General features: G+C 35.9%; 1 protein-coding gene across 6 annotated transcripts in view; it reads right to left on the bottom strand.

The window, feature by feature from the left end:
- foxn3 (forkhead box N3) overlaps nt 1-26,528 on the bottom strand; it is a 79,576-nt gene that overhangs the window by 18,113 nt on the left and 34,935 nt on the right. For all 6 annotated transcript variants that reach the window (XM_026286054.1, XM_026286058.1, XM_026286055.1 and 3 more), the window contains 2 exons: nt 19,503-19,639; nt 7,422-7,489 (listed from right to left, as the gene is read on the bottom strand). In XM_026286054.1, coding sequence (XP_026141839.1) covers nt 7,422-7,489; nt 19,503-19,639 — 205 coding nt within the window. The remainder of the gene's footprint in view (nt 1-7,421; nt 7,490-19,502; nt 19,640-26,528) is intronic.

Raw genomic sequence — 26,528 nt, 5'->3', positions numbered from 1 at the left:
TAGACAACAGACAGGAATTTTTTCTTTCGCTCAACCCCAATCTATTCCACCCTCATTCTTTCTCTCTGTCTTTTCATTTTATTGTCATGAAATAGATAAATATTAAGTCTTAAAGCTTATTAAATCAGAGAAGCAAAAGGAAGGCTAGTATGCATGTTTTGAAACAGCGAGAAACTGTATATTTGTGCAGTAAGCACACATCAAATCTGACTGGGCGTTACTTATAGCTTATTAACAATATTTTTCTTATGTTATTTCATTGAAATACTTCTAAAACATTTTCAGGTTTAAATACAATTTTGGATTCCAGATTTGAATGTGAATCCCATTCTACATTAACATTTATACAGTATGCTTTATGTTGGCTGGGACCTTGCGAAATGAGGAGACAAGGGTTCCCCAGATGTTTCTCCCTGCTGGAAGGCATGTAGCTTTTAGCGCGGACCCCCCATCGTAAGCCGCGGTGGCATCAGAGGCAGAGATGAACACATTTCAATGTGACTTCTTAGTCACTCATCTGACTCATGTAGGCTCAAAGCCGCCGCTGTATTAGAGAATGAAAGAATGACTGAAATGAAAATTCACGCATCTACCTCTAGAGAAGACAAGTAATGTCACCGGCATGACAACACAGCGCTCTATTGTGCTCTCTTTGCACTCCTTCTCTCAATGTTTCTCTTTCTTTCAGCTAATTCAAAGAGAGGAAGAAATGCAGAACAATTATGACACAGGAGCTATTTATTAGTGTTGAAATCTGAGGAATGGCAGGTGAACTGAGAACAAGGAACATTGTCAGCCTGATCTCCCGAAGCAAAGTCTCCAGCCAAGAGGAACTCTCTATGCCTATGTTCTGTTTTTTTTTTTTACTGTAAAATATGCATTTCTGTAGACAGATTTTCAAAAGTAGCCATGTGTTCTGATAAAACCAATTGTTTTGGAGGTAAAATGCTGATTAAGCCAAGTTACATTCACATTATTCTGGTCTGTTAGCCCATAAAATGCAAAATGGTTACACTTAATATACACTTAATACATTTAAAATAAGTGTTGTTTGACATATGCAGTCATATCTTAAATTAATGTTCTGGGTTCAGTTCAAGTTGAGCTCAATCAACAGCATTTGTTGTCTCCGCTTGCCCTTCCTTTTCTTAAAAAAAGAATAATAATACAAATAAATAAATAATTCTGCAATTAATTTAAGAAAACTACGTAAGTGTTTGTATAAAATTATAAGCTTCACATTTCTGCTTCTAAATCTCTTAAAATTGGCCTTAATCCTTCCATCGTACGTCGCTTAAAAAAAAGAAAAGATAATTAGAGGTGAGTTGAAATGCAAAAAAAAATATTTTTAACAATAATTAAAAATGTTCAATTGAGCTTAACTTGTATTAAACCTGGATTATTCATTTAATGTACATATGGCTGTGATGTCATATTTATCAAATTAGGTTACCGATAACACTAATAACATTACAGTAAGGGAACGTTGAGCAAGGATGAAAGGAGGGAAAGCGCATAAACAGACACACTCTGACATGAATGCACATTCACACACTCGCATACACAAACTAGACGTGACTACATATTCAAAACACGACTCAGTTTTGTCACATCCATTTTGATACAACTTTCGTAGAACAAAGAGGAGATAAAAGAGGAAACATGCAAGACAGTAAAGCAGGCAGGAGACAGCGTTCTCGTTCCAGCGCACACTTGCAGGCGTTGAGAATAATAAGGTCTGAAAAGCATTACTGAAAGAGTTCCACAGCTCCGTCCAATGCTGACAGCCTTTCTTCTCAGCAAGCGAGTGACTTAGCCCCTGAATTTCAAACTGTTGCGGCTGAGAAAAACTACACTGAGATGTGTCTCGGTGTAATTCTTCAGAATTCAAAAACAAAAGTTAATTTTATCGTCTCGTCTACATGATGAATAGTCGGCTTTTGGGAAGAGAGTTTTTACAAATTTGGTTTGTGCACTGTTAAGTTGTGAAAAATTTTCTGCATTTCTTTGTTATTTTTAAATTGTGGACGTGATCGGAGAATATGCACGCACTTCCAGTGCATATGTCAAAGCACATCAAGGATGTTTTGTGTCCTAATCCTATTGGTCCGGAATGATTCAGTGCAAACATGAAGAGAAATTTACTACTGTATAACAACTCACAGATCAAATTGAGTCACAGAGAGGGGAAAGTGCACTCCGGGTAACCAGGACATCTATTCAACAAGACTTCCTTCCTCTTTATTTTTAATGTCATGCCTCATCAAAAACACTGACCTCCTCATATATGTGCACCTCAATGAGCAAATCATGCATCTTGATGAAGAAACCATTAATTAACCTTCCAGAACAATGATAGAAAACACATAGCACCCTAGAAACACCCAAGGGTCCTTCCTTAACTCAACCAGAGGTCACCGGCTCAAATTTTTGATTTTGCTAATACTTTTTCGGAAGAAAGTCAGACATGTATAGTGTTGAAAGCCAAATTATTAAATGTCATTTAGTCCCATTGGTCAGTAATCCACTATTTTGTAGATAGGGGTCAAAATAGCAATTTTCACAGATTCAAAGCCAAATTTCAAGGGGTAAAAATGACTTCAGAAAGATGGGCAGCATCATAATGTTATTTTTACACAGAGATTGGTAGGTCTGTTAGTAAAATCTGATGACTTTAGGAATATTTGTTGTATTGTGTGCCAATGGTGACCATTCAAAAATAGGGAACCAGCACTTTTCAAGTTTTTTTCTCCAACGTTTGCATGCCTGCAGCTCAAGGAGTCTTAAAGATAGATACTGGGTCTTAACAAACTTTCCTTTTGGGATCTTCATTATTAAGGCCCTATTTGGTTTAGTTCCAGAGATACTGGAATTTCAAAATGGCTTCGGGAGTAAATAGTTAAAATGTACACATTTTCAGTGGTCAAAAACCAAATGTGGGTCAATTTGCAAATATTTTATTTTAAAGAGGAAAGTCTGAAGAACAAATTATATTGAAACTAGTGATGTACCTTCTGTCAAAACAGCAGCATTGAACATACCTGTCTGGGTGCCATAAATATTATTTTTCTAAAGTTTGCATGCCTGTAACTCAAGAAGTATTAAATATATTGCAATATGATTTTAGATTCTAGTTCTTAAAAACTAAGATAAAGTTTTCTTTTGGGATCTTCGTTTTTAAGACCCTACATTATTCAGTCCCAGACATATTGGGATCAAAATGAGGCTCCATCTTTTTATACTGTTGAATATGACTTAATTTAGGGGTTGATAACCAAATGTTGGTCACTTTGTATACAGCTGATACTTACTATATGTAAAGCAGAATGTCTGAAGAATAAGTCATGTTAAAACGTGGAATGCATCTTGTTTCCCACTGTGTCAAAACAATATGCACAGAACATATGGTCAAGTTGAGGCACATAACCTTTCTCTCAGAAGTCTATTCACAGTTTTTGAAATTTGGTTGATGTGACATGGAAGAACCCCATAGCAAATACCCTAGCATTATGAGGGATTTCCACATTTATGTAAAAAAGTTATAAATCACTGAGCCTCCTTTCACCAATTTAGCAACAGAAGCAGAGTTTGTGTTCTACGGCATTTCTAAACACAACCACAGCTTTCTCAAGGCTTTGAACTTCAGAGTCGCTACTCAACATGAAGAGGCTGGGAAAAAAACAAGAAAGAGCAAAAGAGAGGAGGGGATGGGGGGGGGGTTATTTGGTTCGTTTTCATTGGAGTGTCAAAAGGGCTTCCACAATCACCAAATCAATCCCAACCTACTGGTAGCTGGGCGAGAGGTGAGAGGTGCTTAGCTGTGAGAGAGTGTGAGAAAATAACAGACAGAAGACAGAGAGAAAGAGAAAGCAATGATCAGTTTTGCATTGAAACTGAAGGAGTAAATCTCATTGGTAATCCCTTATTAAATAGTTGTTAGAACTTCTTGGTCTTTGTGCGGTTCTGTGCTTGTCCTTTCCGTCAGTAAAAAGTCTGCTAAAATCCAATAAGAGGGCTGGATATGGACCGCTTGTCACAGTGTGCAGGATCAGCACACTAATTTACCACAAGATTTTACTAGAACAAGATCTTAGGAAAGAATAATGCTACATGCACTTGAAAAGAGCAAAATCATTTTTCAACTTTTTAATAAAATAAAATACACAAATGCATACTTGCAATATTATTCAAAAGTTTGGGGCGAGTATGTTTTTTTTTATTTATTTTAATTGATACTTTATGCCAAAAGGGGGGAAATTATATTAAAGACATTTATAATATCAAAGTTGATTTCATATTAATACCATTCTAACGCCATATAAATGCTATAAACTTTCTATTTATCAAAGAATCCTGAAAAAAATTATTGCAATTTACACAAAAAAAAGCAGCACAATTGTTTTCAAATTAATAAAAAAAATAACTATTCTATTTCCATTTCCTTCTCACATAACAAATCAATATTTCATGTCTGTTTATTTATTTATTTATTTGGGTGGCCATTGCTTTAGCAAACTTCCTATCTAAGAATAGGCTACGATCAATTCCTGATGGCCCTACACAGAATATACCATTTCACCCAGAAATACATTACATTATGGACTTTGAAATTCCAGTTGACTTTACCAACTCAGCTACACATGCCCCAGTCAGTGTTCACACTCACTTACAATTTATGACATGTTATTTAGTTTCTAGTAGACTTCAAAGAAAGCCATTTTGAAACTAAATGACCTCTGGGCTTCCATAACTGACAATGTGCCAGTGATCGACCTGTCACCAATAAAAGTCAAAAGACCTGCAGCTAGTCCGTCTAGAGACTTCACTGCAAATCTTCATCCCAGAGAGTATAAGACGACAAAAATCTAAATATTAGAGTCTCTTTGTACTTTAGAGTGACAAGATGAAGTTTCAAATGATATCTGAGGATGCAAGTCAATCACGTTCTGCATAAACTCTAAACAGCACTCCGTCAGACATCATCTCCAAACACAGGCAAGACAACAATTTTCAGTGCTTGTTCAGTATTTGTTACAAAACCAAAAACAACATCTCCTTGATAAATGCTATCTCTGAAATAACACTTTCTTCTCCTGCCTTTTTTGAACCCATACCAAATCCATCTTTCTCTTAAAAAGGACCGTTTAGCCTTAATAACTTTTAGCCTTTTGAAAATTTCCTCCAAAATGGATAATCATATCAAGCTAGCATCTTAGATCTAATTGATGTTTCAATAGCTATGCAATAGACAGGGACTTGACAAGCAGAAGAAACTTTCACTTTAATGTTTAATGGCATATCTGAGAAAGTAGGATGTGAAGGGCACAGTACGTGTGAATGTGCGTCAGTGTGCGCTAGCACTTCTGAGCTCAGCAGATGCCCCTCCTACAAACGTGGCAGCCGTTGCAGGTGTATCACTGTCGCCTCCCCACGCGTCTGATAATATCACAGTCACAAAAGAGTTTACAAAACACACAGCTAACTGCCAATTATACTGAACAAGTCGCTGCCTGCACGGCCCCTGATGCAGCGCTCAAAAGCTGCTCTTCTAGAGGGTGTGTTGTGATTTAAGCATGTTGAAGAGAGTGATGATATATAACCAGGCAATCATTCGCACACATCAGATACTCATTATGGTGCAGGGGTTTATGTAAAAAAGCAAAATAATGATCAGGCTGTGAGTAAGCAGCTAAAGTTGCTCTTGGAGGTGGATGTCTGCTGGGCTTTGGGCTGCTGTGAGTGTCACACCCGCACCTCGGATGGAAAACATATTTATCATAACAGCTCTCACACCGCACTTCCATTAGTGTGCCGCTTTAAATGCCACCAGGTTAATTAAATCTCTGATTACTGTGATTCACATGTGGAGGGAATCCAGCTAATACTAAGGAGAGATTTAAAGAAGGAAATTGTCAGGACAAGAATATCAAGCATATCAAGTGAAACAATCCAAGCCATTGGTCAATTAATTTCGTCGGTGTCAATAAGTCCACCACTAGTATCAATGGACCACAGTAGGCATTGCTCTTAAATTGATTAAAACTGTGTTTTGCGCACATGAACCAGGCATGTGATTCCATGCATAACTTCCTGTCCTCTATCAATAAAAAGCAGCAAAATTCACATGTAATAAATAGGAAGTCTATTATCTTTAAAACATTACTTACTGCTACTTTGCATTGACTAAACAAACTAAATACACTGTAACTGTTATCGTGACATTTACTCTGCAATTGCTTGGGAGCAAGATACTGAGGAAAAGTGCACAACGACCCATCCAATCCTCTGCCTGCTGAGGCTAATGAGTGCAATAAGGCATTTCATTGCAGCCATTATTAAAATAAGCAAGGAAACAGCCACAAGGTCTAGTTTTAAAAGGTTTGCTATCGTGGATTCAACTTTAAAAGGGTTCTGTGTACAAAACCATTAGTTTTTTTAGGCAGACAACAAGCGCTAACCCTGTATAATACACATTATCATCTAATGGTGGAATATTTTATAGACTGCCCTTCAAGTTTAAAAAATTAAGAATGACCATTAAGACGTTTGTATTGTCACAAAATATTTGTATTTATATCAATAAAAGAATGCTTCAAAATGTTTCCACAAAAATATTAAGCAGCAAAACTGAATTCAACATTAATAATATTAAGAAATGTTTTTTTAAGGATTGCCAGCAAAGAAATAGATTTAAAAACGATATTAAAATAGAAAGCAGTTATTTTAAATTGCAATAATATTATTTCACAATATTACCATTAAATACCGTTCATTCAAAAGAAGAAAATTTAAGAAAGCATAATGTCGCCATATGAAAAAAATATATATATTTTAAGAAAGATTTTTTTAATTAATTAATTAATTCAATGTTATATTCAAATAACTGAAAATCTTACATACTAAAGCAGCATATTAACTGTTACTTTAAGCCTTTTAATTTGATTCCCAATATATTACGATATATCCTTTTCTGTAAAAAGAGAGTAAATGAAAGCCATAAGGATGCACCATACCATCTACAGACAATCATTTTATCCATTTAGCTTTCTTTGAATACTTGACACTTCAACAAGTTCGTTCAACAATAAGGAAACATTTCTCAGGATTACAGAATGAGAGAGAGAGAGGAAACAACTGAAGGCTGGCAGGATCCAAATGCCACATTGAAAAGAAGTGTAGAAAAACAGTCTCAGATTCGAAGCAGCTCTTTTTAAACCAGGGCGAACAAACCAAATAAACACCCACCCAGCTTATTCCTTTAGGAGCTAGCCAGGTACACGAATATGAGCTTTTTGTTGATGGAAGGGCTCATCTAAAGAGCATGCAAATAAATCAAGATCCCTTCTTGTAGTAGAATTGATGCAGATAAAAAGGACAAAATGGTTCAAAGCGTGTAAATACGGTAAGACACGTCACTCTACCTTGAAGCAGGACTCCCTTGTTTTTTCTGTAATAAGGACTTCCTGGCCAAATTGGAGGACTGGACATACTGTAAAGAAAACACAGTGGAGAGAATGATGAGAAAGTGGCACAAACAGATGATGTACAACTGACAGATGGACTGCAGTCCTGAAAAACAGACAGCAAAACGGCATGAACGATATTTTAAGAAATGAACAGTGCCAAAAGACAGAGCGAGACAGACAGAGAAAGCTCAAATCCACAAAGAATTACCATGGTGACTGTAGCTTCTGCCAGTTTTTATGTTGATACTGTAAAATCGTAAATGGAAAAAGGATCACAGTTCAAGTTATCAAGTTATGAGATCATGTTATCACAGTTTTACATTAATTACATTAACTGATGCAGCTAGAGATGAGCAATGCCACGTTTTCAAGTAAAATGCTTAAAAAACCATCGCAATGCAATTACCAAAAGATGTTGGTCTGATTATACATGGCTGTTGTAAAGGAAAAGATCAGATCATATTCAGTACTCACTCTCAGGTCATTCAAGATGTAGATGATTTTGTTTCTACATCAGAACAGATCTGGAAAAATGTAGCATTACATCATTTGCTCACCAGTGGATCCCCTGCAGTGAATGGGTGCCGTCAAAATGAGAGGCCACAATAGTGAACATCACAATAATCCACAAGTAATCAACACAACTCCAGTCCATCAATCCTAAATTCATAAATTTTGTTGTCCGTTGTCTTTTCGCATTAAAATCCACCTTTATATTTAAATCTGTGCATATTTCACTCCTGATTCAGACATTTGACTTTAAGAAAGTCTTAATGAAGGATTTGTTTCATACAAATACACAGACTTTCACTTCAGAATATATTACCTGATGGACTGGAGTGGTGTGGATTATTTTTGGATTATTGTGATGTTTTTATCAGCTGTTTGGTCTCTCATTCTGACGGCACCCATTCACTGCAGAGGATCCACTGGAGAAAATTTATCCAAATCTTATTTGATGAAGAAACAAACTCATTTACATCTAAAATGGCCTGAGGGTGAGTAAATTTTCACCAAATGTTTATTTTGGGGTAAATTCTTCCTTCAAGTATTATAATAAGATGAATTTCAAAAGAACTTTTCTACAAGGTAAGTGATCACCATGTGAATTGTCAGCTGAAGGAGCTACAGTAACAATTAAAGCAATAAATTGATACATTAAAAAGAATCCAATAGAAGATCTAGTAAAATAGAAAACTAGTAAACCTTCAACAACCAAGTAGTAAACTTCTGGTACAATGGCAGGTTTTTGTATGGGAACTACAATATTTCTGCCCCAGGAACCAGCAAACAGCATTTGACCAAGTAAACAAAACATGGAGGCTTATGCAATGTTGAGACATGACTATGCAGCAACATAGTCATTACATCCTCTTTCAAATTGAGCCCTCGTAGCTTTAATCATTACTTTCTGGTGGTGAGATGACAGGCCGGCGCAGGTGATGGTGCTGCAGACTTCAGTATGAATTACACATTCAGCTGAATTACACATCCCCGACTGGTTAGACCTTTCTTTTTTTTTTTTTGGCACAAATGAACTGAGCGATCAGGAAAAGCATGTCAGCGTCTATATATATTTCATTTGTATTTCTGGTTTTATAAAACGCCTGAAAACTTAACATCTAAATATGCTTGTGATGAACAGGAAAAAAGCAAGTTACTCTGCTGTCTGCAAGAATCAGACCTTCAGGATTGCTCACATACTGTATAAAGGCTATGGATTTTTCTTGGTGATCATGGACATCCTTTGGAGAAGGAGGTCAACAGGTTCCTTCATAAAAAGAAGTGATGGTGTGAGGCAGGATGTGTGTATAAACTCAAAAGGTATCTGAGAAGAACTTAAGGAACAACAGATCAACGTAACAAAACAACATTCTCAGATGCATGCGGTTCAGTATATTATTTGACATATTAGTACAATAAATCAAATAATATATAATAGATTTAGTACTTATGTTATAATAAAATTACATGATAAGCATACATATAAAAAAAAGTAAAGTGATATAAAATGATCTCATTAGTACAGAAAATATATATATTAAAATAAATAGTATTACTAAATATAATATATATATCTATATATATATATATATTTATATATATATATATATATATATATATATATATATATATATATATATATATATATATATACAGACAAACTATTATAAGTATTGCAACAGAATGTTCACTGTAACAAAAAATGTAAATATTACATTTTATAATCAGTATAGTAAAAAAGTATTACTAAATAATATTGAATAATTACATTTATCTATTTTTGATTATGAAAAAATATTTAATCTAAACAAAAATTATTATATATATATATATATATATATATATATATATATATATATATATATATATATATATATATATATATATATATATACATATACACACAGTATAAGTTTATATAAATACAAATTCCATTTAAATCATATATAAAGATATATATCAAAGTAATAAAAACTAATAGAAAAGAGTAAAAAAGAAAAGATAAACTACTGTAAGTGTTGCAACAGTGTGTAAACTGCAAAGTAATAAATGTTGACCAAATACACTACTCAAGAACATTTGTGAAGAATATGAGTGCTTCAAATATGATCAAAGTTCACAAATTCTCTCACAAATTTTCTCTTTATCTTTTCCATCTCCTCCAATGCAATCTTCTTCCTTCAGTCGTGATTCCTCATGCTCCATACTGTTTGCATTCCCAAACACTGATCATTTGTGACGGCAAATATGAATTTCCTGACCTTTTTGTTTGGGATTTGTGAAGTACTGGAGCATGGTTTCACATTTAGCAAAGTTTCAGAAATGGTTTATCCACGTCTCTGTTTTCTGACAGTTCCTTCAGATCTGAATATGTTTCGCTTCAAAGGTTACGAAATGTATTTATTTATTTATTTCATGGATTAGCTACTCAGTTTCCATCGATTATCTTCTCATGTACGATCCCTCCTCCGTCTCACTGTCTCGCTCAGTGCTCACTGTGAGCTTCACAAATCTAATCAGGAGCAGTCTAATCTTTAATTTAGCCCTCTATCCACTTTTTGCCTCCCCGTAGATTCAGTATGTGCAGACATTGGCTCTGTCATCTCCCCCTTCTTAATCTTCTTAGAGTATATTAACTAATTGAGAATTATAACAAACAGAGGTGACACAGGGCTTTGAGCACATTTGTCTACGTGTTGTATTTAAAAGCCCAAGACTGCGGGTTGATGGGGCTGTTTTGGCTCTAGACCTCTTGCGATGAAGGAGCGCTCTATGGTGCGTGGCATCTCCAAGCGTGTGCCAAGGCTAATAAACACAGCACTGCCACTTCACATTTGCTAATCTCCACAGAGCTCTTTCAGACTTCAGGTATCTGCCCTGACAATTGAGGATAATTTAGTGTGAGAAGTAATGGAACCTCTCTATTTCTTTGCGGATCCATTAATTACAGTGTTCCGTCAGAATGTGTTTGATTTTTTTCCCCTCTTTTTTCCCGTTGAGAGTGATTAAAACATATCTCGGCACAGCTCAGACGCAGCTTGAGACGAACATCTTCATTAGCATACTAGTCGCCTAGCAACTGAAACATCTCTAACTTTGAGGTTTTTTCACTAACCTTACACCTGAGTACCGCACACAGTCATTACTAATGTAAGGATCCACCAGTTCTGATCCACTTATCCCCAAAATGAACGCACACACACACACACACACACACACACAAACAGCGATACCTAAAACAAGCAAAAATGTCAAACTAAATACAAATACATTTACTTTTGCTCCTTACAACCACAATAAATGAGACCAATATCAGAAAAGCATACAAATATTCACTCCACAAAAATCAGAAATTGCGGATTAAGATATTAAGTTGAAAACTTGCAAAACAGAGAGCTAAAGGCAGAAATTAATATTAAATATTTAATGTTTAATGAATATGTAATAATATGAATAATGATAATAAATAATATTTTGTAATATATACATACATATATATATATATATATATATATATATATATATATATATATATATATATATATATTAATTACAATTTTATTACATACATTTTATATAAAAATATATTTAATGTTTATGGTATTTTTAAAATTATTTTTTAATATTTATAATATTTCACAAATCTATATTTGATGATTATTAATTATATATATAATTATATATATTAATATTGTATGCGGTGTTTAATATTTATAATATTTATTTTATATTATAATTTATTTACTTCTTATTACATAAATGATATATTATAAATCAAATTAATTTTTTAAATCTGCCAAGATTTGATCATTGTGGCATAATCTCTCTCTCCCTCTCTCTCTCTCTCTCTCTCTCTCTCTCTCTCTCTCTCTCTATATATATATATATATATAAATTATATATATATATATATATAAATTATTATACAAAAATAAAATAAATATCTAAATAAGATAAATTCTATTAAAAAATCTGACTACAGCCATCGATAACAAATATTCATCCTTGCTATCTAAGAATAAGCAGTGTACAGTTCCAAAGTATTCGGATGAAATAAAACATACTCTTTTGTTGATTTAAACCGTTAGGCGTAAGTGTTCACAGGAAAAGAAAAACTGCTGGCTGAAGAACAGTAAGAAAGAGCAAGATCCCCGCGGTGCTGGGTTCACCGTGCCATCTCTGCCTCTTTCTGCTTCTCCTTGCGTCTCTTTAGCAGTCAAGAGCAGTGCTTATACTCCTAATGCACATACGCTTTGTATCGGGTTACAGCTACTGTATGTGTTGCCATGGACACAGCATGCCTCATGATAGACGACCCAGGTCCTTATTTTAATCAGCTGTAAGAACCCAACCAAAAAAGCAGGAAAGCTTTTATGATATTACGTTATTTATATGTTATTATGTGCCCTCCACTCTCTGAACATAATAAAAAGAAATGAGATCTCCCGCTGCAATTATTTGGCCCATGGTTTCGCCAGTATAATCTAACACATTCAAAGAAGGGTACAATCAAACAGCTGCTGATGGAATTTGAGCTCATGAGGCCTGATGTGGCCTTGTATCAATAGCCGCTCTTGTTCTTGACTAAAGGAACTATTACTGTTGCTCACAGTTAACATTAGGGATTTGAAAAAAAAACTCCTATTCAACTTAAGTGCAAAACTGTTTGTGCTACAGGCATGAATGATACTGCAAATCATACGGCTAGCTGCTTGGAAGACGATCATCTAAATTAAAGGAGGGAGACTTGGGGTGTACTCTTTGGCCTTGGGACAATGTAGGAACCACCTAGCAACCAGTCAGAACACCCTAGCAATGTCATGGCAAACACCCTACAGGTCTCAATGCCGTGTTCTAGTATTTCCTAGTATTTTGCCGGAGAGTTTTGCATGGGCAAGCACCCCTCATTTTATTCAAAACATGTAAAATTCTATTTAAAACCTGTTGTATAACAGCACTTGAGGGGTGGAGGGGGAGGGGATACGTCAGGGTACAGGGCCTGGAACAGAACAGAGCTGCTACCTCAGCCTGCATATGCATATCCTGGTAATCTAAGCGGAAACGACCCCGACTGGCTCCACCGGAACCTCTTTGAACCTGCTCTGTGGGAACGTGGCTCGCTCCTTCAGCTGAAATGCTTTTTAATCAAATGTTAAGGCCAACTATGAGAGCCAAAACCTGCTTCTTGAGGGCTCTGGCCGTGCGACTATGACTGTCAGAGCTTTTTCAAAAATGTTAACATCAATGGGGAAGGGAGCTCTTTTGCCCTTGCTGGATGTTGGAATGTAGAGTACACGGGCCACCGGCTGCAGTCATGCTGGGTATATACCCCATCTATTTTTAATCTGTTTGCTCTGTTAATGCAAACACTCACACCTTTCAAGGAACAACCGCTTTCTCCATCTCCATCAGGAGTCGGCCAGGGTTATTCATTTTTAAACAAAGCTTACCTCCTTTTGCTTGATTCTATAATCTCATTTCAAATCCTATCGGCCATTACATTTTCCTTTTACCCCTACAATCGCAATCCTCTTTAACTAATCTAAAGTCTAATTGGTGCCAGCACCGGTTCTCCCCTGCAGGTTACTTCTCGCCTTGAGATTTTTAACTTTTGTTCGTGTGAAATCTGAACTGCTCTCACCCGGGATCACGGCTCACAATGGAAGCTTTTTCGGGGCCAGAGGGTTGTGAAGACCGCACGCAATTAGTGGAAGGAATTTCGGAGCAGATTCTCGCAGACTTCTTAAACCTGGCAAATTCCAAAACCTTAAAAGTGGCATACAGCCAAGTATGGTGACCCATACACAGAATTTGTGCTCTGCATTTAACCCAACCATAGTGCACATACACACAGCAGTCAACAAACACCCGGAGCAATGGGCAGCCATTTATGCTGCGGCGCCGGGGGAGCAGTTGGGGGTTCGGTGCCTTGCTCAACGGCACCTCAGTCATAGTATCGCCGGCCCAAGACTCGAACCCACAACCTTAGGGTTAGGAGTCAAAATCTCTAACCACTAGGCCACAACTTCCCCTATGCAGGGGTGATAGAGTGAAAACTGAACATTCCACAAAATGTTTTGCAAAAAAATATTCTTAAAAGATTTTTTAAATGTTCTTCACACTCAAAAAATGTAAAAACTGACCATTGAGAGGTACTTTGTGAAACCAAAAATGGTTATTCTATGGAATGACTGTGGAAAACCCCTTTTTGGAACCTTTATTTTTAATAGTGTGAAACCTATTAATTCCACATGAGTTGGAAAAAAATTATTTAGATTATTAAAATATTCCTCACACTAATAAAAAAATTCCTCTTTCAAGAATTATCCACTGAAAGGTTCTTCAGGGAACCTGAAAAGGATCTGCTATTACAGTGCTACAAAATCGCCCCTTGGAGCCTTTATTTTAAGTGTGTAGACGGTGAAACTCAAAGACAGCGTATTTGCAATTCGAGATTCATCTGTACAAACAACTAAATCACAGCTGGAGGGAAGTGGTTTTGGAGCACAATAAAAATGGAACCAGACAGAATATTTTCCATGGACTTTTAACAGGAAAAAGGCAGGCTGTTGACAAACCTCCAAAAGAACAAAAATACCTCAAAGACAATAAATCTCAGACGCTCTTCCAATGACTGCTTACCGCCACCCAAAAAAAGCCACAATCTTCCACAACCTCTTTTTTGTTTCTCTAAATCACCTAAAGAGACGATAAAAGGGGTTATGAGAGAAGCTAAATAAGATGTTTGTGTATGCTAAATGAACTTATGCACTAAACACTCAAAATACCTCAATCGCTCCCAAACAGTCTTTCTGCTAAGGATTTTCTCTTCAGTCCCATATTAATCAAAGAGACATGTGACACGTTCCATCAGAGGGTTCATCAGTCTGGACTGCTGAAAAGCTAATATATCTCTGAACTTTATAGGAGGAGAAGATTCAAGGGTTTCTGCCAGATATTGAAAAGCCCCATCATTCAGAGCACCAGCCATTGGAGAAAGCGTGGAAAAGTGGGCTATCTTGTCATTTAGTGTTACTGAGAAGACTTGAAAGTAGGAAAGGTGGGGGCCGGGGCACACAAATAAACCTAGAAATATGGGAGAGAAAGAAGCTAAACAACACAATACCCGACTGGAGCTTTTCATCAGCTTGTACATTGAATTTGTTTTCTTAGTAATGCGTTTTTACCCACGGGCTGAAAAGACAACTATTAAAAATGAGAACTATGTCACTCTCGGTGCATTCAGCGTTTTTTTTTTTCTTTTCTTTCTTTCTTTCAGGGATTCATTTAAAATTAATCTCCTAAAGCAACTGGACCTCCAGTTGTCATCTCCGATAATTCACGCATCCTCAAATTTTTATGAAGACGGACAAAAGCAGTTACAGAAAACCGTACAATAGGCTCCAAGCCATCTGCGGTTGCTATGGAGAGTTGCGTTTTTCCAGGGCGCTAGTGTATTTCTCGAGCGCTAATGGCCTGTCCTTTTGCCAGGCAACAAATAGCCCTGTGATGCAACTGCACCTGTCTCGGCTATGTGTTACCATGGAGGCGTTCCTGTTGCTATGGCGACCATCACGCTAATAACCTCGCAAGGGCAAACGCGCGTTGGTGAACTCCGAGGCCCAGCTGTTCCTCCCGCACTCTCGTTTTTTCATGTTTCTCAAATTCTTGGAGGATATTAAGGAATGTTTTTCTACCTGAGCCCACACTCGGCCATTTAGTGTAGTCTAGGTTTCTTGCACCAAAACCGTACAGTATACCATCCTGTCAGTGACCTTTACAGTGTACACAACAACATGACAAACAATACAAACATAGAATTTTTTCCATATTACACAGGTTTTTTTTATTTGTCATGACAGCAACAAAAGATGTCTTTGTTACTGTTTTGTAAGAATATTACGTTTGCATTTACATTGATTAGTCAAAATTACGTAGAAGGTATAAAATGATATAAGCAGTGCTCAATCGCAAAATACTATGTAGAATTTTGCCAATTAATTGGAATTCGGAATGACAGGAAGGGGAATTTAGTGTACTGAAATGAAAAGAAATGTTTTTTTTTTCATCCTATATCCATAAAAATTTCATTTTATTCATAAGGTCTAAAAACCTTTAAACTTTGAGGCTTTTTAAACTTTTAAAAACTTTCACACAAGACTTAATAAGATGTTACTGTACATCTATTATGTCCCTTTTTCCAATATGTAATATAAGTCTTAGGTGTCCAGAGAATGTGGAGTTTCAGCTCAACATACACGACAGGTCATTTATTATATCAATTTGAAAATGGCTATTTTGAGTGGAAGCAGAAACGGGATGTTTTCGTGCATGTCTCTTTAAATGCAAATGAGCTACTGTTGCCTTCACAGTTCCTACTTCAGATACTCTGAAAAAGAAACATCTGTTTGGTTTTGATTATCATTTCTATCATGCTGAAATCATGTGTTTTAAACCATATTAGTTTAAACTTCTAATATACGGTTTACCTAAGCTTTTATAAGAAAATGTTTCTTGCTTGAATTCTGCTTAAATGATCTACCATAATGATAAACATGGCAGATTGTGTGTGGATCAATCAGGGCGGGGTCTCTGCTAATATTGCAGTGTCCGTCAACAGTCATGGGCGGAGCCTGTGCAAAGTGATGCCATATTGTACATAATTTGCAAACTGCTTTTTTTTTTTTTTTTTTTATCATTATAGGGGGGTTGTGTACAAGGGTGGGAGTTTACAGTATGTTCAGAAAACATGGAAAAGTGAATTTTGTATAATAGATGCCCCTTAAAAATAACAGAAGCTTTGATTTTAAACTTTGTGTGTGTCTACAAAATACATCAAACTATTCTAATTTAAAAAAAAGATGCCCTAAAATAATTTCTGCAAGTTTCCCCTTGTTTAATTGAAATCACCTCCTCCCTCCACAGTGAATAAGGACACATACCTATCCACAGGGATTGATGATGACATCACCAGAACAGACTATGCATTCATCCCATCTGTCTACCTGATCAACAACCTGAAAAAGAGCTAAACCCCTCAGCTTGCTACTCTCAGGATCTAATAATCTCCATGCTATTGCTGTGATTACAAAAACTGCAAAGATGAAAGAGTGGTGTGTTAAAAAAGTGTTAGTCTATGACTCGTGTGAACCTTAGGAATGCTATAAAAAGCTTCATTCGGCTTCCTGGGAGCCGCAGTGGCCAGATAAACACTTTATTACACACTGCTACACACAGATTCACCATCTGGCCTGAGAGAAAGAGGAAGCTGAGTCTGTGTGTGCCCAACACTACTGTGCTATATTATTCACACACACAAACCTTACACCAGGGCCATCAGAACGATCTGAAATGTGAGGGCGAAACATAGTATAAACAACTAGATGAGGTAGAGCTCGTTCAATAAGAGTAACAGATTTGCTAAAAAAAAAGCATTTGCTAGAAGAAGTACCTCTTTTTTACACACCCAATTTATACGGCAAGTAAACACCACATTAGACTCATTAGATTTTTGAGGCTGCAAGGTTCTTTGGAAATTCAAAAAGTCTTAATGTTCCATTATAAAGTTCAGATCTGTGAATCGGTATCATCTGTTAGATCAGCACATGGAAAAATCTAGAGATTTAAAACTTCTTTGTGGACCTTAAAAAGTTCTTCTATGGCATTAGGCTGTAAAATCTTATATGCTTCTAATTGGAAAGTTTGTTTTTAAGAGTGTGTATTTGAAAAAAGTATTGTGAGGTTGTATAGGCTGTTGTTTTGAAGAGGTGTAGGCTAGAGGGACCGTCCTCTGTGATCTCCTCTTCCCACAGGGCCTCCGCGTCTTTGAACACCTGGTGCTAATAACCAACTCAGTGCTGTTCCCACACAACATTATCAGCGGAACAAAACTGACTGCAACACTCTATACAGAAGGGCAATTAACTAAGAATGAACTGCGTCCACTGATAGCGTCATATATTTGCACATACTGTCTGCGCTGTTTTAGCATGTGATTCACTAAAGGAATTATGCAAATCAGGTAACAGCACAAACACAGCCAAAATATAACTGCAGAATGCAATTTGCACAACACTATTCCATGAGTTTATGGATGACTCTGAGTGCTAGGGTCTTTAGAATGCTAAAAAAATTCTTGATATACCAATAAACAATTTTTTCTGCCCACAATATATTTTAAATATATGCTAAATCAATGTGTGTTTATTAATTGAAAATGCATGTTTAAAACTTTAAATGGCACAATATTTTAGATGAAACTTGTACTCGAAGAAGCAAGTACAGTATGCACTTCCAATCTTAAAATATATTTTGGGTAAATGTTTTTTTTTTATGTACTGTACTTTGCACAATTTAAATATATTTTGCTGAAAATGGTCCAACATTTTACTATACTATTACTAAAACTTACAGAAAATATATGTATGCAAATATATTTGTAAAACATTGCCATTTCAAAGTACATAAAAAATATATCTAATGAAAAAAAGGAGAAGGGAAATGTAACAGCGTATACCATTACAGCAAAAAAACGAAATTATATATATATATATATATATATATATATATATATAATTGTTTTGGGGGGGGTTTGGGCATAAGAGTGTTTATATATGTTTTCATTGATGATAACAGCTCGTTCAACGTTAACTTCTAACCAAATACTTTCTATCTATCTTGTGCAATCAATAATAATCCAAATAACATAAAGCATGTACCTGATACCTGAGGGTGGTTATTCAATAAGACTGATTTAGCAGGTGCAAAGGTTTAGAAAAACATTTCAGATATAATCAGAAACCTTAGGATAAAATAACACCAATTATCATTCCTCTCAAAAAGCCTTCCATCAGGTATGTGATGAGTTTTACTGAGTATTCTGTGCAGTTGGTCCAACAGTGCAATTTCGTCTCCTGCACACATGGATTTTGGGAGAAAAAAGTACTTTTTTTGTTTTTTTTAAAGAAACAACCTTGTTCAGAATTTGCTTGTCGAGCTGTGAGATTTCTGCCTTGATGAAGCAGCAATGTGCTGCTGGAGGGAGAAATGCAGGCCATCATTGCAAAACCCTATCCCAAAACATCTGAGCGCGGCTCCCTTCTCCGCCTCATTCCTTAATCATCTCGCCATGCTTGAGCAACACCTGAAACCCAGCCGATCTCTCTTACTAGAGCTGTCCGCTTTAATTCAATCTCTTTAAAAGCATCCATCTCCATTTTCCCTTTCTAGCCTCTGAGCTGGCCGCCCATTTGTTCCATATCCTTTGTTAAGGATGATATGCCATTTCAAGTTTTACAGTAAAGCAATTATTTTGTCTTGCACAGTCGAGTGGCTGGGAGCATGCAGACCTGTTAGCCGGATCAAAATCAAATGGAGCAGAGAGGGAGCCGCTTGGAACCCAACGCCGGGTCTCGCTCTGACAACTCCGCCTGGGGGGAACCGATACCAACAGGGACAAGCGCGCAACACGGAGTGTGAGAGAGACATTGGTGAGGTTTAAGGATCGATGTGTCCAGTGGGCCACTTGCCTACCTTTGATATGCCTGAGGAGAGGTGGGAGGCGTGGTGAACACCTGGGAATAAGGATGATAAGGCGTCTTCTTCAGCGCCTGGATGAGATTCTGTCTGTATTCGGGGTCTATGCACCAAAGGGAGCCCTTCCCGATACTCTGTGGAGGAGGAAGAGGAGTATATAGTCAGGACAGAAAAAGAAAAACCATCTAAATGTCTCAAGAGACAACAATAAAGATCAGGGCAGCTAGCAGAACTAGTGAAAGATATTCAGCTGTCAGTGTCTTGTGGTTAAAACTGGTGTTTGTGTACTTCTTCTTTTACCTTTTGGCTGCGATTAATTGCCAGCTTTTCTGGTGTGTGGATTTTAATCTATGGACATCCGTTATTGAGCTATACATCCCTTTGTTGTGTTAATTCCCTTCACATTCCAAACATCAGATCGTCAAGAAGGAATGTAATCATGAATATTCAATGATGGATAGCTGAGAATACAAGTACTTTTTCTATCTCTTGAAAATGGGCCGTCTTAAGATCTTTCAAATCGTAGTGTGCTCTTTTTAGGCATCAAAGGTGTGCTAGGGTTAAATTCTAAAGCAGCATAACATATATCCTTTGCAGATTTACAATTCCTGAATGCACTGTGAAAGGTGTTGTTTAGAGAAATATGAAGGAGTGGTCACATTTCCTGTCATTTTAAATACTTACTTGGCAAAATAAGGCAAATGTGTTTATTTAGTGAATTTCTGAGTTAATGCTTTGCTCTGGTTACAAGATAAGGCTGAGTTTGTTTGGTCCAGTACAAGGGAAGAAATGAGAACCAGACCACCTGCATTCCCTTGACCTCCACATTCTCCAGTTCATTAAAGTGAAACGGGCAGAAAAAAAATGCATCAAAAACCCAAGACGAACAAACTACAGCTAGCACATACAGTATGCTACAGACCACAGACAAACTCAGCATTTTAAAGAAAACAGCACGGTGAGCGAACGCTCCTAGTATATAAATCAGCTCTCCTGACAGATTCTGCTGAAAAGGAGGAAACAGCAAAATGTCACTTTGAAAGGGATAGCAGGAGAAAATGACTTGAGCTCATTAGTACAGACTACAATCAGTGTCATGTTACTAAGCCCCATTTTTCAGCTCAAGTTATCCCTGTACTGTCAGAGATTTACACAATCAGCAAACCACCGCAACAGAACAAAGTGTAGACTATCACCGTGCTCCTGTAAAGTCAAAGTCATTTCCTTTCACTCAGGCCCTTCAAAGCGATGGACAGCGTGTGCTGTTTTGTTAGACAGACTGTGTGTTCTCAATGAATCAATAGTCATGACCTTCAGATATAACTGACAGAGTGTCATACTGTGTGGCCTGAGGTAATACACACACACACACACTGATCTGGTCCGTGTGTCACGTATTCAAAGTTTGCTAAACTAACAAACCAGACATTGCTTTTGCAGGAGGTCTCACACCCTGAAATCAGCCGTCTCTACTGACCGCTGTTAATTACTTTGAGTTAATTGAGTGTTTTTTGAAGGGGACAAAATATCTTTAACAAAGCTGCCATGAGATTTTTTCATCTTGAATACTACAGTAGATTCCCCCGAAAAGGGCTACGAAACGATAACACACTCTATTGATTGCTGCAAACCCCAGTGCGAGTGCTCGGCTCTTTACCCACAGTATTTGGCTTCAGTGGAAAGATTTGTACCAGCGCAAGTCAAACAATTCAAACCCTTGGAGTGTTTTAGCAAACAAAATAAACAGCACATTTATTGGACTCACAATTCATTTACACTCATGTCTCGATGATTTAAAGCTTGCACCGTGGAATCGAAGGTACAACAGCAATTATAAAAAAAAATCTAGTGGTTAAATAAATAGTTATAGGATAAATTGTTATAATAATAAAAATAATATGAATAGTAATATTACTATTACAAAAATTACAATTAGTAAAATAGTTATAATTTGTATTATAATTATATATAATTATTCCAGTAAATAATTGAATAGAGGGCCTGTGGAGTGTTGGACCATGCCATGTCATCTTTTCCAGAGGGAAAGGTCTTTCCTAGCAAAAAAGATTCCATTTTCTTCTGAAAGCAGCGAATGCATTTATTCTTAGCACAAACTGACATTCTCCACCTAATTAAGCTGTCAACTTTCCATCAGCGTGTTTTAAAACCATACCTGGACCAACCACAAAGATGAATTGCACCATGAAATTCAATCCTTAAATGGTCTGTCCGGTAGATGCTCTGATGGAAATGAAAAATAGGGGAGTTAAAAGAAATGAACAGGATGGAAGCAATGAAAAAAAGGCAAAAATATAGCAAATGGTAAAGAAAAAATTGAAATAAAATAAATTAAAATATAACAAAATAAAATAAAAAATACATTAAATAAAAAAAAAGAAAATAAAAAAAGAGAAAACACTAATAATTATACTAGTATTATTAATAATATCCATATTATTATTACTGTAGGGAAACAGAAAAATTAAACCTATATTACCTATATTTAGCTTTAAAGCTTTTTTGTCTCTTGGGAACAGGCAAAAGTTTACGATTAAACAAAGATGATCACTTCTAACTGTAGCATCATAAATCTACTACTGCTGAACCGACTAAAGTCAGTTGAGAATATGACATTCTGACAGCTTCAAGTAAAAAAAAAAAAGTTAAAGTTACACCCCTGAAATATTAGTTATACGCAGTGACTACGTTCCCAACTGATGTATTTGAGAACTATGTGTACTTTCGGACACAATAACGCTTCCGACAGGGCCACATCCGTCTTTAAAGGGTGTGATATGTGATCCTGAGAGCATCAGATTATTCATATGCCCCGTGGAGAAGAGGCTGCACTGGTCTGTCTTTCCAAATGTTCCGTAATCAGGAGAAATCAATAGGTTTCAGAGCACTTTGCCTCAGATTTATCTCCATCTCCTGACAGCTGCTGTGTCCGTCTGAAGTCCAGCTCAATGGCACCAGCCAATAGAGTCTCCAATCAGAGAGAGGGGGTGAAAAAAGGGAAAAGAGAGCCAGGGAAAAAGGGGGAAAAGCACTTGGATTACACTGGTCTCCTAGGCAACAGGCAATGGTGGAGTATATAAAGACTGTTTGATAGTCTTGGCAGAGAGATCTTTCATTCTCCCTAAGAAGCACAGGCCTCTGAAGATGCTATATTCCATTATAAGCACTAAAGTTAATCCTATCAGTTCCTGAGCAAAATGAAAGACCTGCTATTATGAAGCACCCCCCTCCCCTCGACCCGACTGTCCAGAGTCCCCCCTTTTATGCTCACAACTTAAAACATGTGAAAAAAGGAACTGTGTGGAAATATTTAACCCAAAAAGCCAAGTTTTGGACCCATATCTTAATGAAACAACTGCCCATTATACTATCACTCTGCAAAATACAAAAACACCTGTTTCATTCTTACTTTCATTGTTATGACTGCTTATATGGGAGTTAAAAAGAAAAGAAAAATCCTCTAACTTAATATTAAACTATAGCACGTTAATCAAAGATACGTTCGTGCTACAGACATTAGCACTATTAGATTTAATCAGTGTTATTTTAATATTTCTATACTATTACTATTAGTTATTATTATATATATAAATTAGCTTTTCATATTTTTATTTTAGTATTATTTTTATGTGCTTTTTCATTTTTATTATATATATTTTTCTATTTACGTTTTATTTATTTTTAACTAAAGACTTGTTCTTTTTTATTTTTTTTACTTGCAGTAATTTTAGTGTTTTAACTTTTTATCTAATATTTCGAATTAATATTTAATCAAAATTTTTTGGATGTGTATCTTTTCTGTAATCAACTGCTCACTTCAGTTTTTAAATCTTTGAAAAATTATAATTCAATAATGTTAAAACTAGTGCTGTCAAACAATGAATCGCATCCAAAATAAAAGTTTTAGTTTACATTACATATGTGGGTGTAAAGTGTATATTTATTATGTGTATACAAATACACACACATGTATATATTTAAAAAAATATATGTTACGTTTGTATAGTAAATATATTTACATGATATAATATATATGAATAAGAATATGTACACGTGTAAATATTTTCAAAATATATGCTTTATGTGTATGCCTTTATATATACATAATAAATATACACAATACACACATTACCCTAAAATGTTTTTGTCTATTAACTAAACAGGTGAGGAAAAAAATACATTTAAACGAGGGACCTGAGCCATTTCTAAAGATTAAAGTTCACATTTATTTGGGAAAATCCAGTTAATTACTGCTCTTTAAAGTGAAAGTAAAAACACAACAAAGAGATGAAAGACACCGGATTCTGCTAGACTAAAACACTTCTATTTCTGAAGAAAACCAATTCGTTTCAGCAGCACAATGCACTGACTTCCCAAAGCTCTGTTGGTAAGGTGATCTATATAAATGCAGACATCGACCGTTTTGAAACATGGATAAATCAAGGTGTCCAAAAGGACATCATTGCTTTGGTCTCCAAATCCCAGCAGTCATCAGCTGCTAATGGCTGCGGCCCCAGAGTCGTCATCTCTTCTGAGGCTCTGCGGCTTCAATCACATGAAGGAGCAGAGAAGCGGTAAGCTCGCTCTGTGATTGGTGCAGACACGATGACCTCCGTTCATATTGGCTGAATTCTGCACACAATGGCATTTTTAAAGCGGGTCTATATTGTGGAGTTCTGCAGCGGAGCATTAAGAGACCGATGACTCTACTCTCCTTCAGAGGCTCTCAGTGCATTAAGAAGGGCAAGAAAGGTCATTCATAATGAGGATGTTTGGAGAGGGGGATGCTTGGCTGTTGTTGGTTCTATTCACTTAGACGAGTCCAACACATCACCCCCATCCAACTTTCGCTCTCTCCTTTCAGTCTAAGACTAAGAGTAGAGCATGAAGATCCACCATGGAGGTATCTCATGAAGGACATCAGAAGAACAAACAACACTAATGGCTTTTTACAAACAATTTAAACAATGTTATGAAAAAGATGATGCCAACTCTGAATTCTGATTGGATGTCAGAGTTAAATCCAAACTATTGTAAAATAGCTGATATATATTGTTTTACAATGCCTTGGTTGTAACAGAGTCTTTCAGTCTGAAAAGTGATATACTTATGAATGCACACCAGCTGAATTACGTATCAGTTATGAATCAAAGTTGATAAACGGCAAAGCAAACATAAACAGCCAACAATACATCTAATGCATCATATTACTTGACAGAAAAATCTATTATTTATATAATAATAATAATGATTATAATAATAATAATAATTATTATTATGTAATCAAATTTACAATATATGCACCTTACAATACTCGTTACATTTTATAAATATACAAAAATATATGTTTTTAAACTGATCATTATTAAGATTGTTGTTATTATTAATGTTACTAATATATTCCCATTATTTATATGATATAAATCATATGTATTATTAAATAATACAATATTACCACATATAAAATGCAATATTCTAGTCTCTGGAAATGATCAGAATATGATTTTGACCATCTTTTTTTTTATGAAACTATAAAATAAAAAATTAAGTTTTAGAAAACTACCAAAATGTAGTAACAGATTAATAAATTATTCTAAATATTTTTTTTTATAAAATTAATATTTTATAAAATTATAATACAATTGTTTTAATAAAATGACTTTTTTTCTTTTCTTTCTGTCTCTCTCTATATATTCTATATTTTTATTCTAAATCATTCTCTATACTTTCAATATTTCTTATACTTTCATCTCTATTCTAGTGTGTACTTCTTAAAATGTTCGCAAACTCTTGAATTTTCCTCTACATCCTTGGAACAGAAATGGAAAAATGGATTTTCAGCACAAGTTTTCTGTAAATGCCTAGCGATGTAGGATTTTAAGAAAGTCTTGCTAAATCTTTCAAGAAAAACAAGTTTAAACTAAGTGGCTTGGTTCACCAAAAGCTAAACTGAGCAACGCCACTGACACAACCACGATCAATAATTTAGTTTAACGACATGCAAAACTGGTCCCAATAATGAGGCTCACATAAAAAACTCGGGTTTGCTAATGACCTGTGTAATCCTAATTAAAGAGGATTCCTTTGCAGAGCCTGAAGCCATCCAGAGTAAAGCAGATACAAAAGTAAAAGCTGATGACATGATAAATTGAGACATGTTCTGTTCCCACAGTGCAGTCTGTGCCAGAACAGTACCCAGGACAGAGTGTGTGTGGGTGTGTGTGTGTATGAAAGCGTGCGTGTGCATTCATACCATCTTATGAGTGTATATGCTGTACAAGATCACCAGTGACGAAGGGTGGCCAGATCAAGCCCCGCTGAGATGTAGTCCCGCAAAAATTGCACATTCTTGAGTAAAGTGTCTCTCTTGGCGTTCACTCACTGTGTTTATTCTGACACAGTCAGTGCACGCCGAGATCATACGCAAGCAATATGGTGTCCCCCACGGGAGCAACATACGGCCACGAGGCGTGAGGAGACCAAGCCTTGGAATCAAATCAGTGACTCAACTTGTGCAGGAAGTGACCAGACTCACACATTCCATCATATTTTAAACAAAGTGACCTTTTATGTGAGTGCAGTTAATATAGCAGTGCAGTCTATTTCCACCTATTGCCTGTTAACTAAAGCGAAAGTCAGCTTCCTATCACAGAAACGGAATAATATGCCTCTATAACAATTAATTTAAAATGTAAATTAGATGAATAAGTGGGTGGAGCCACGAATATAAAATCTTAAACTGCATAAAATATTAAATGTATTTGTTAAAATGTATTCAAATATTACATAAAAATACATACAAATGTCTTTTAATATCCATATAAATTCTTCATGAGAATTCTGAAGAATAAAATAAAATAAAATTCATTTTAGGTGGAGCCATGAAAGATTGAACCATTACCACTGAAAGAGCAGTATAATAATAAAATAATAGTACACATTGTTGTATAAAATGCAAAATATTATATTTATTAAAACTAATTTAAATAATACAAAATATATTCC

Source organism: Carassius auratus, chromosome 17 (assembly GCF_003368295.1).
Source record: "Carassius auratus strain Wakin chromosome 17, ASM336829v1, whole genome shotgun sequence".
Lineage (NCBI taxonomy): Eukaryota > Metazoa > Chordata > Actinopteri > Cypriniformes > Cyprinidae > Carassius > Carassius auratus.
This window is presented reverse-complemented; position numbering and strand designations above follow the sequence as displayed.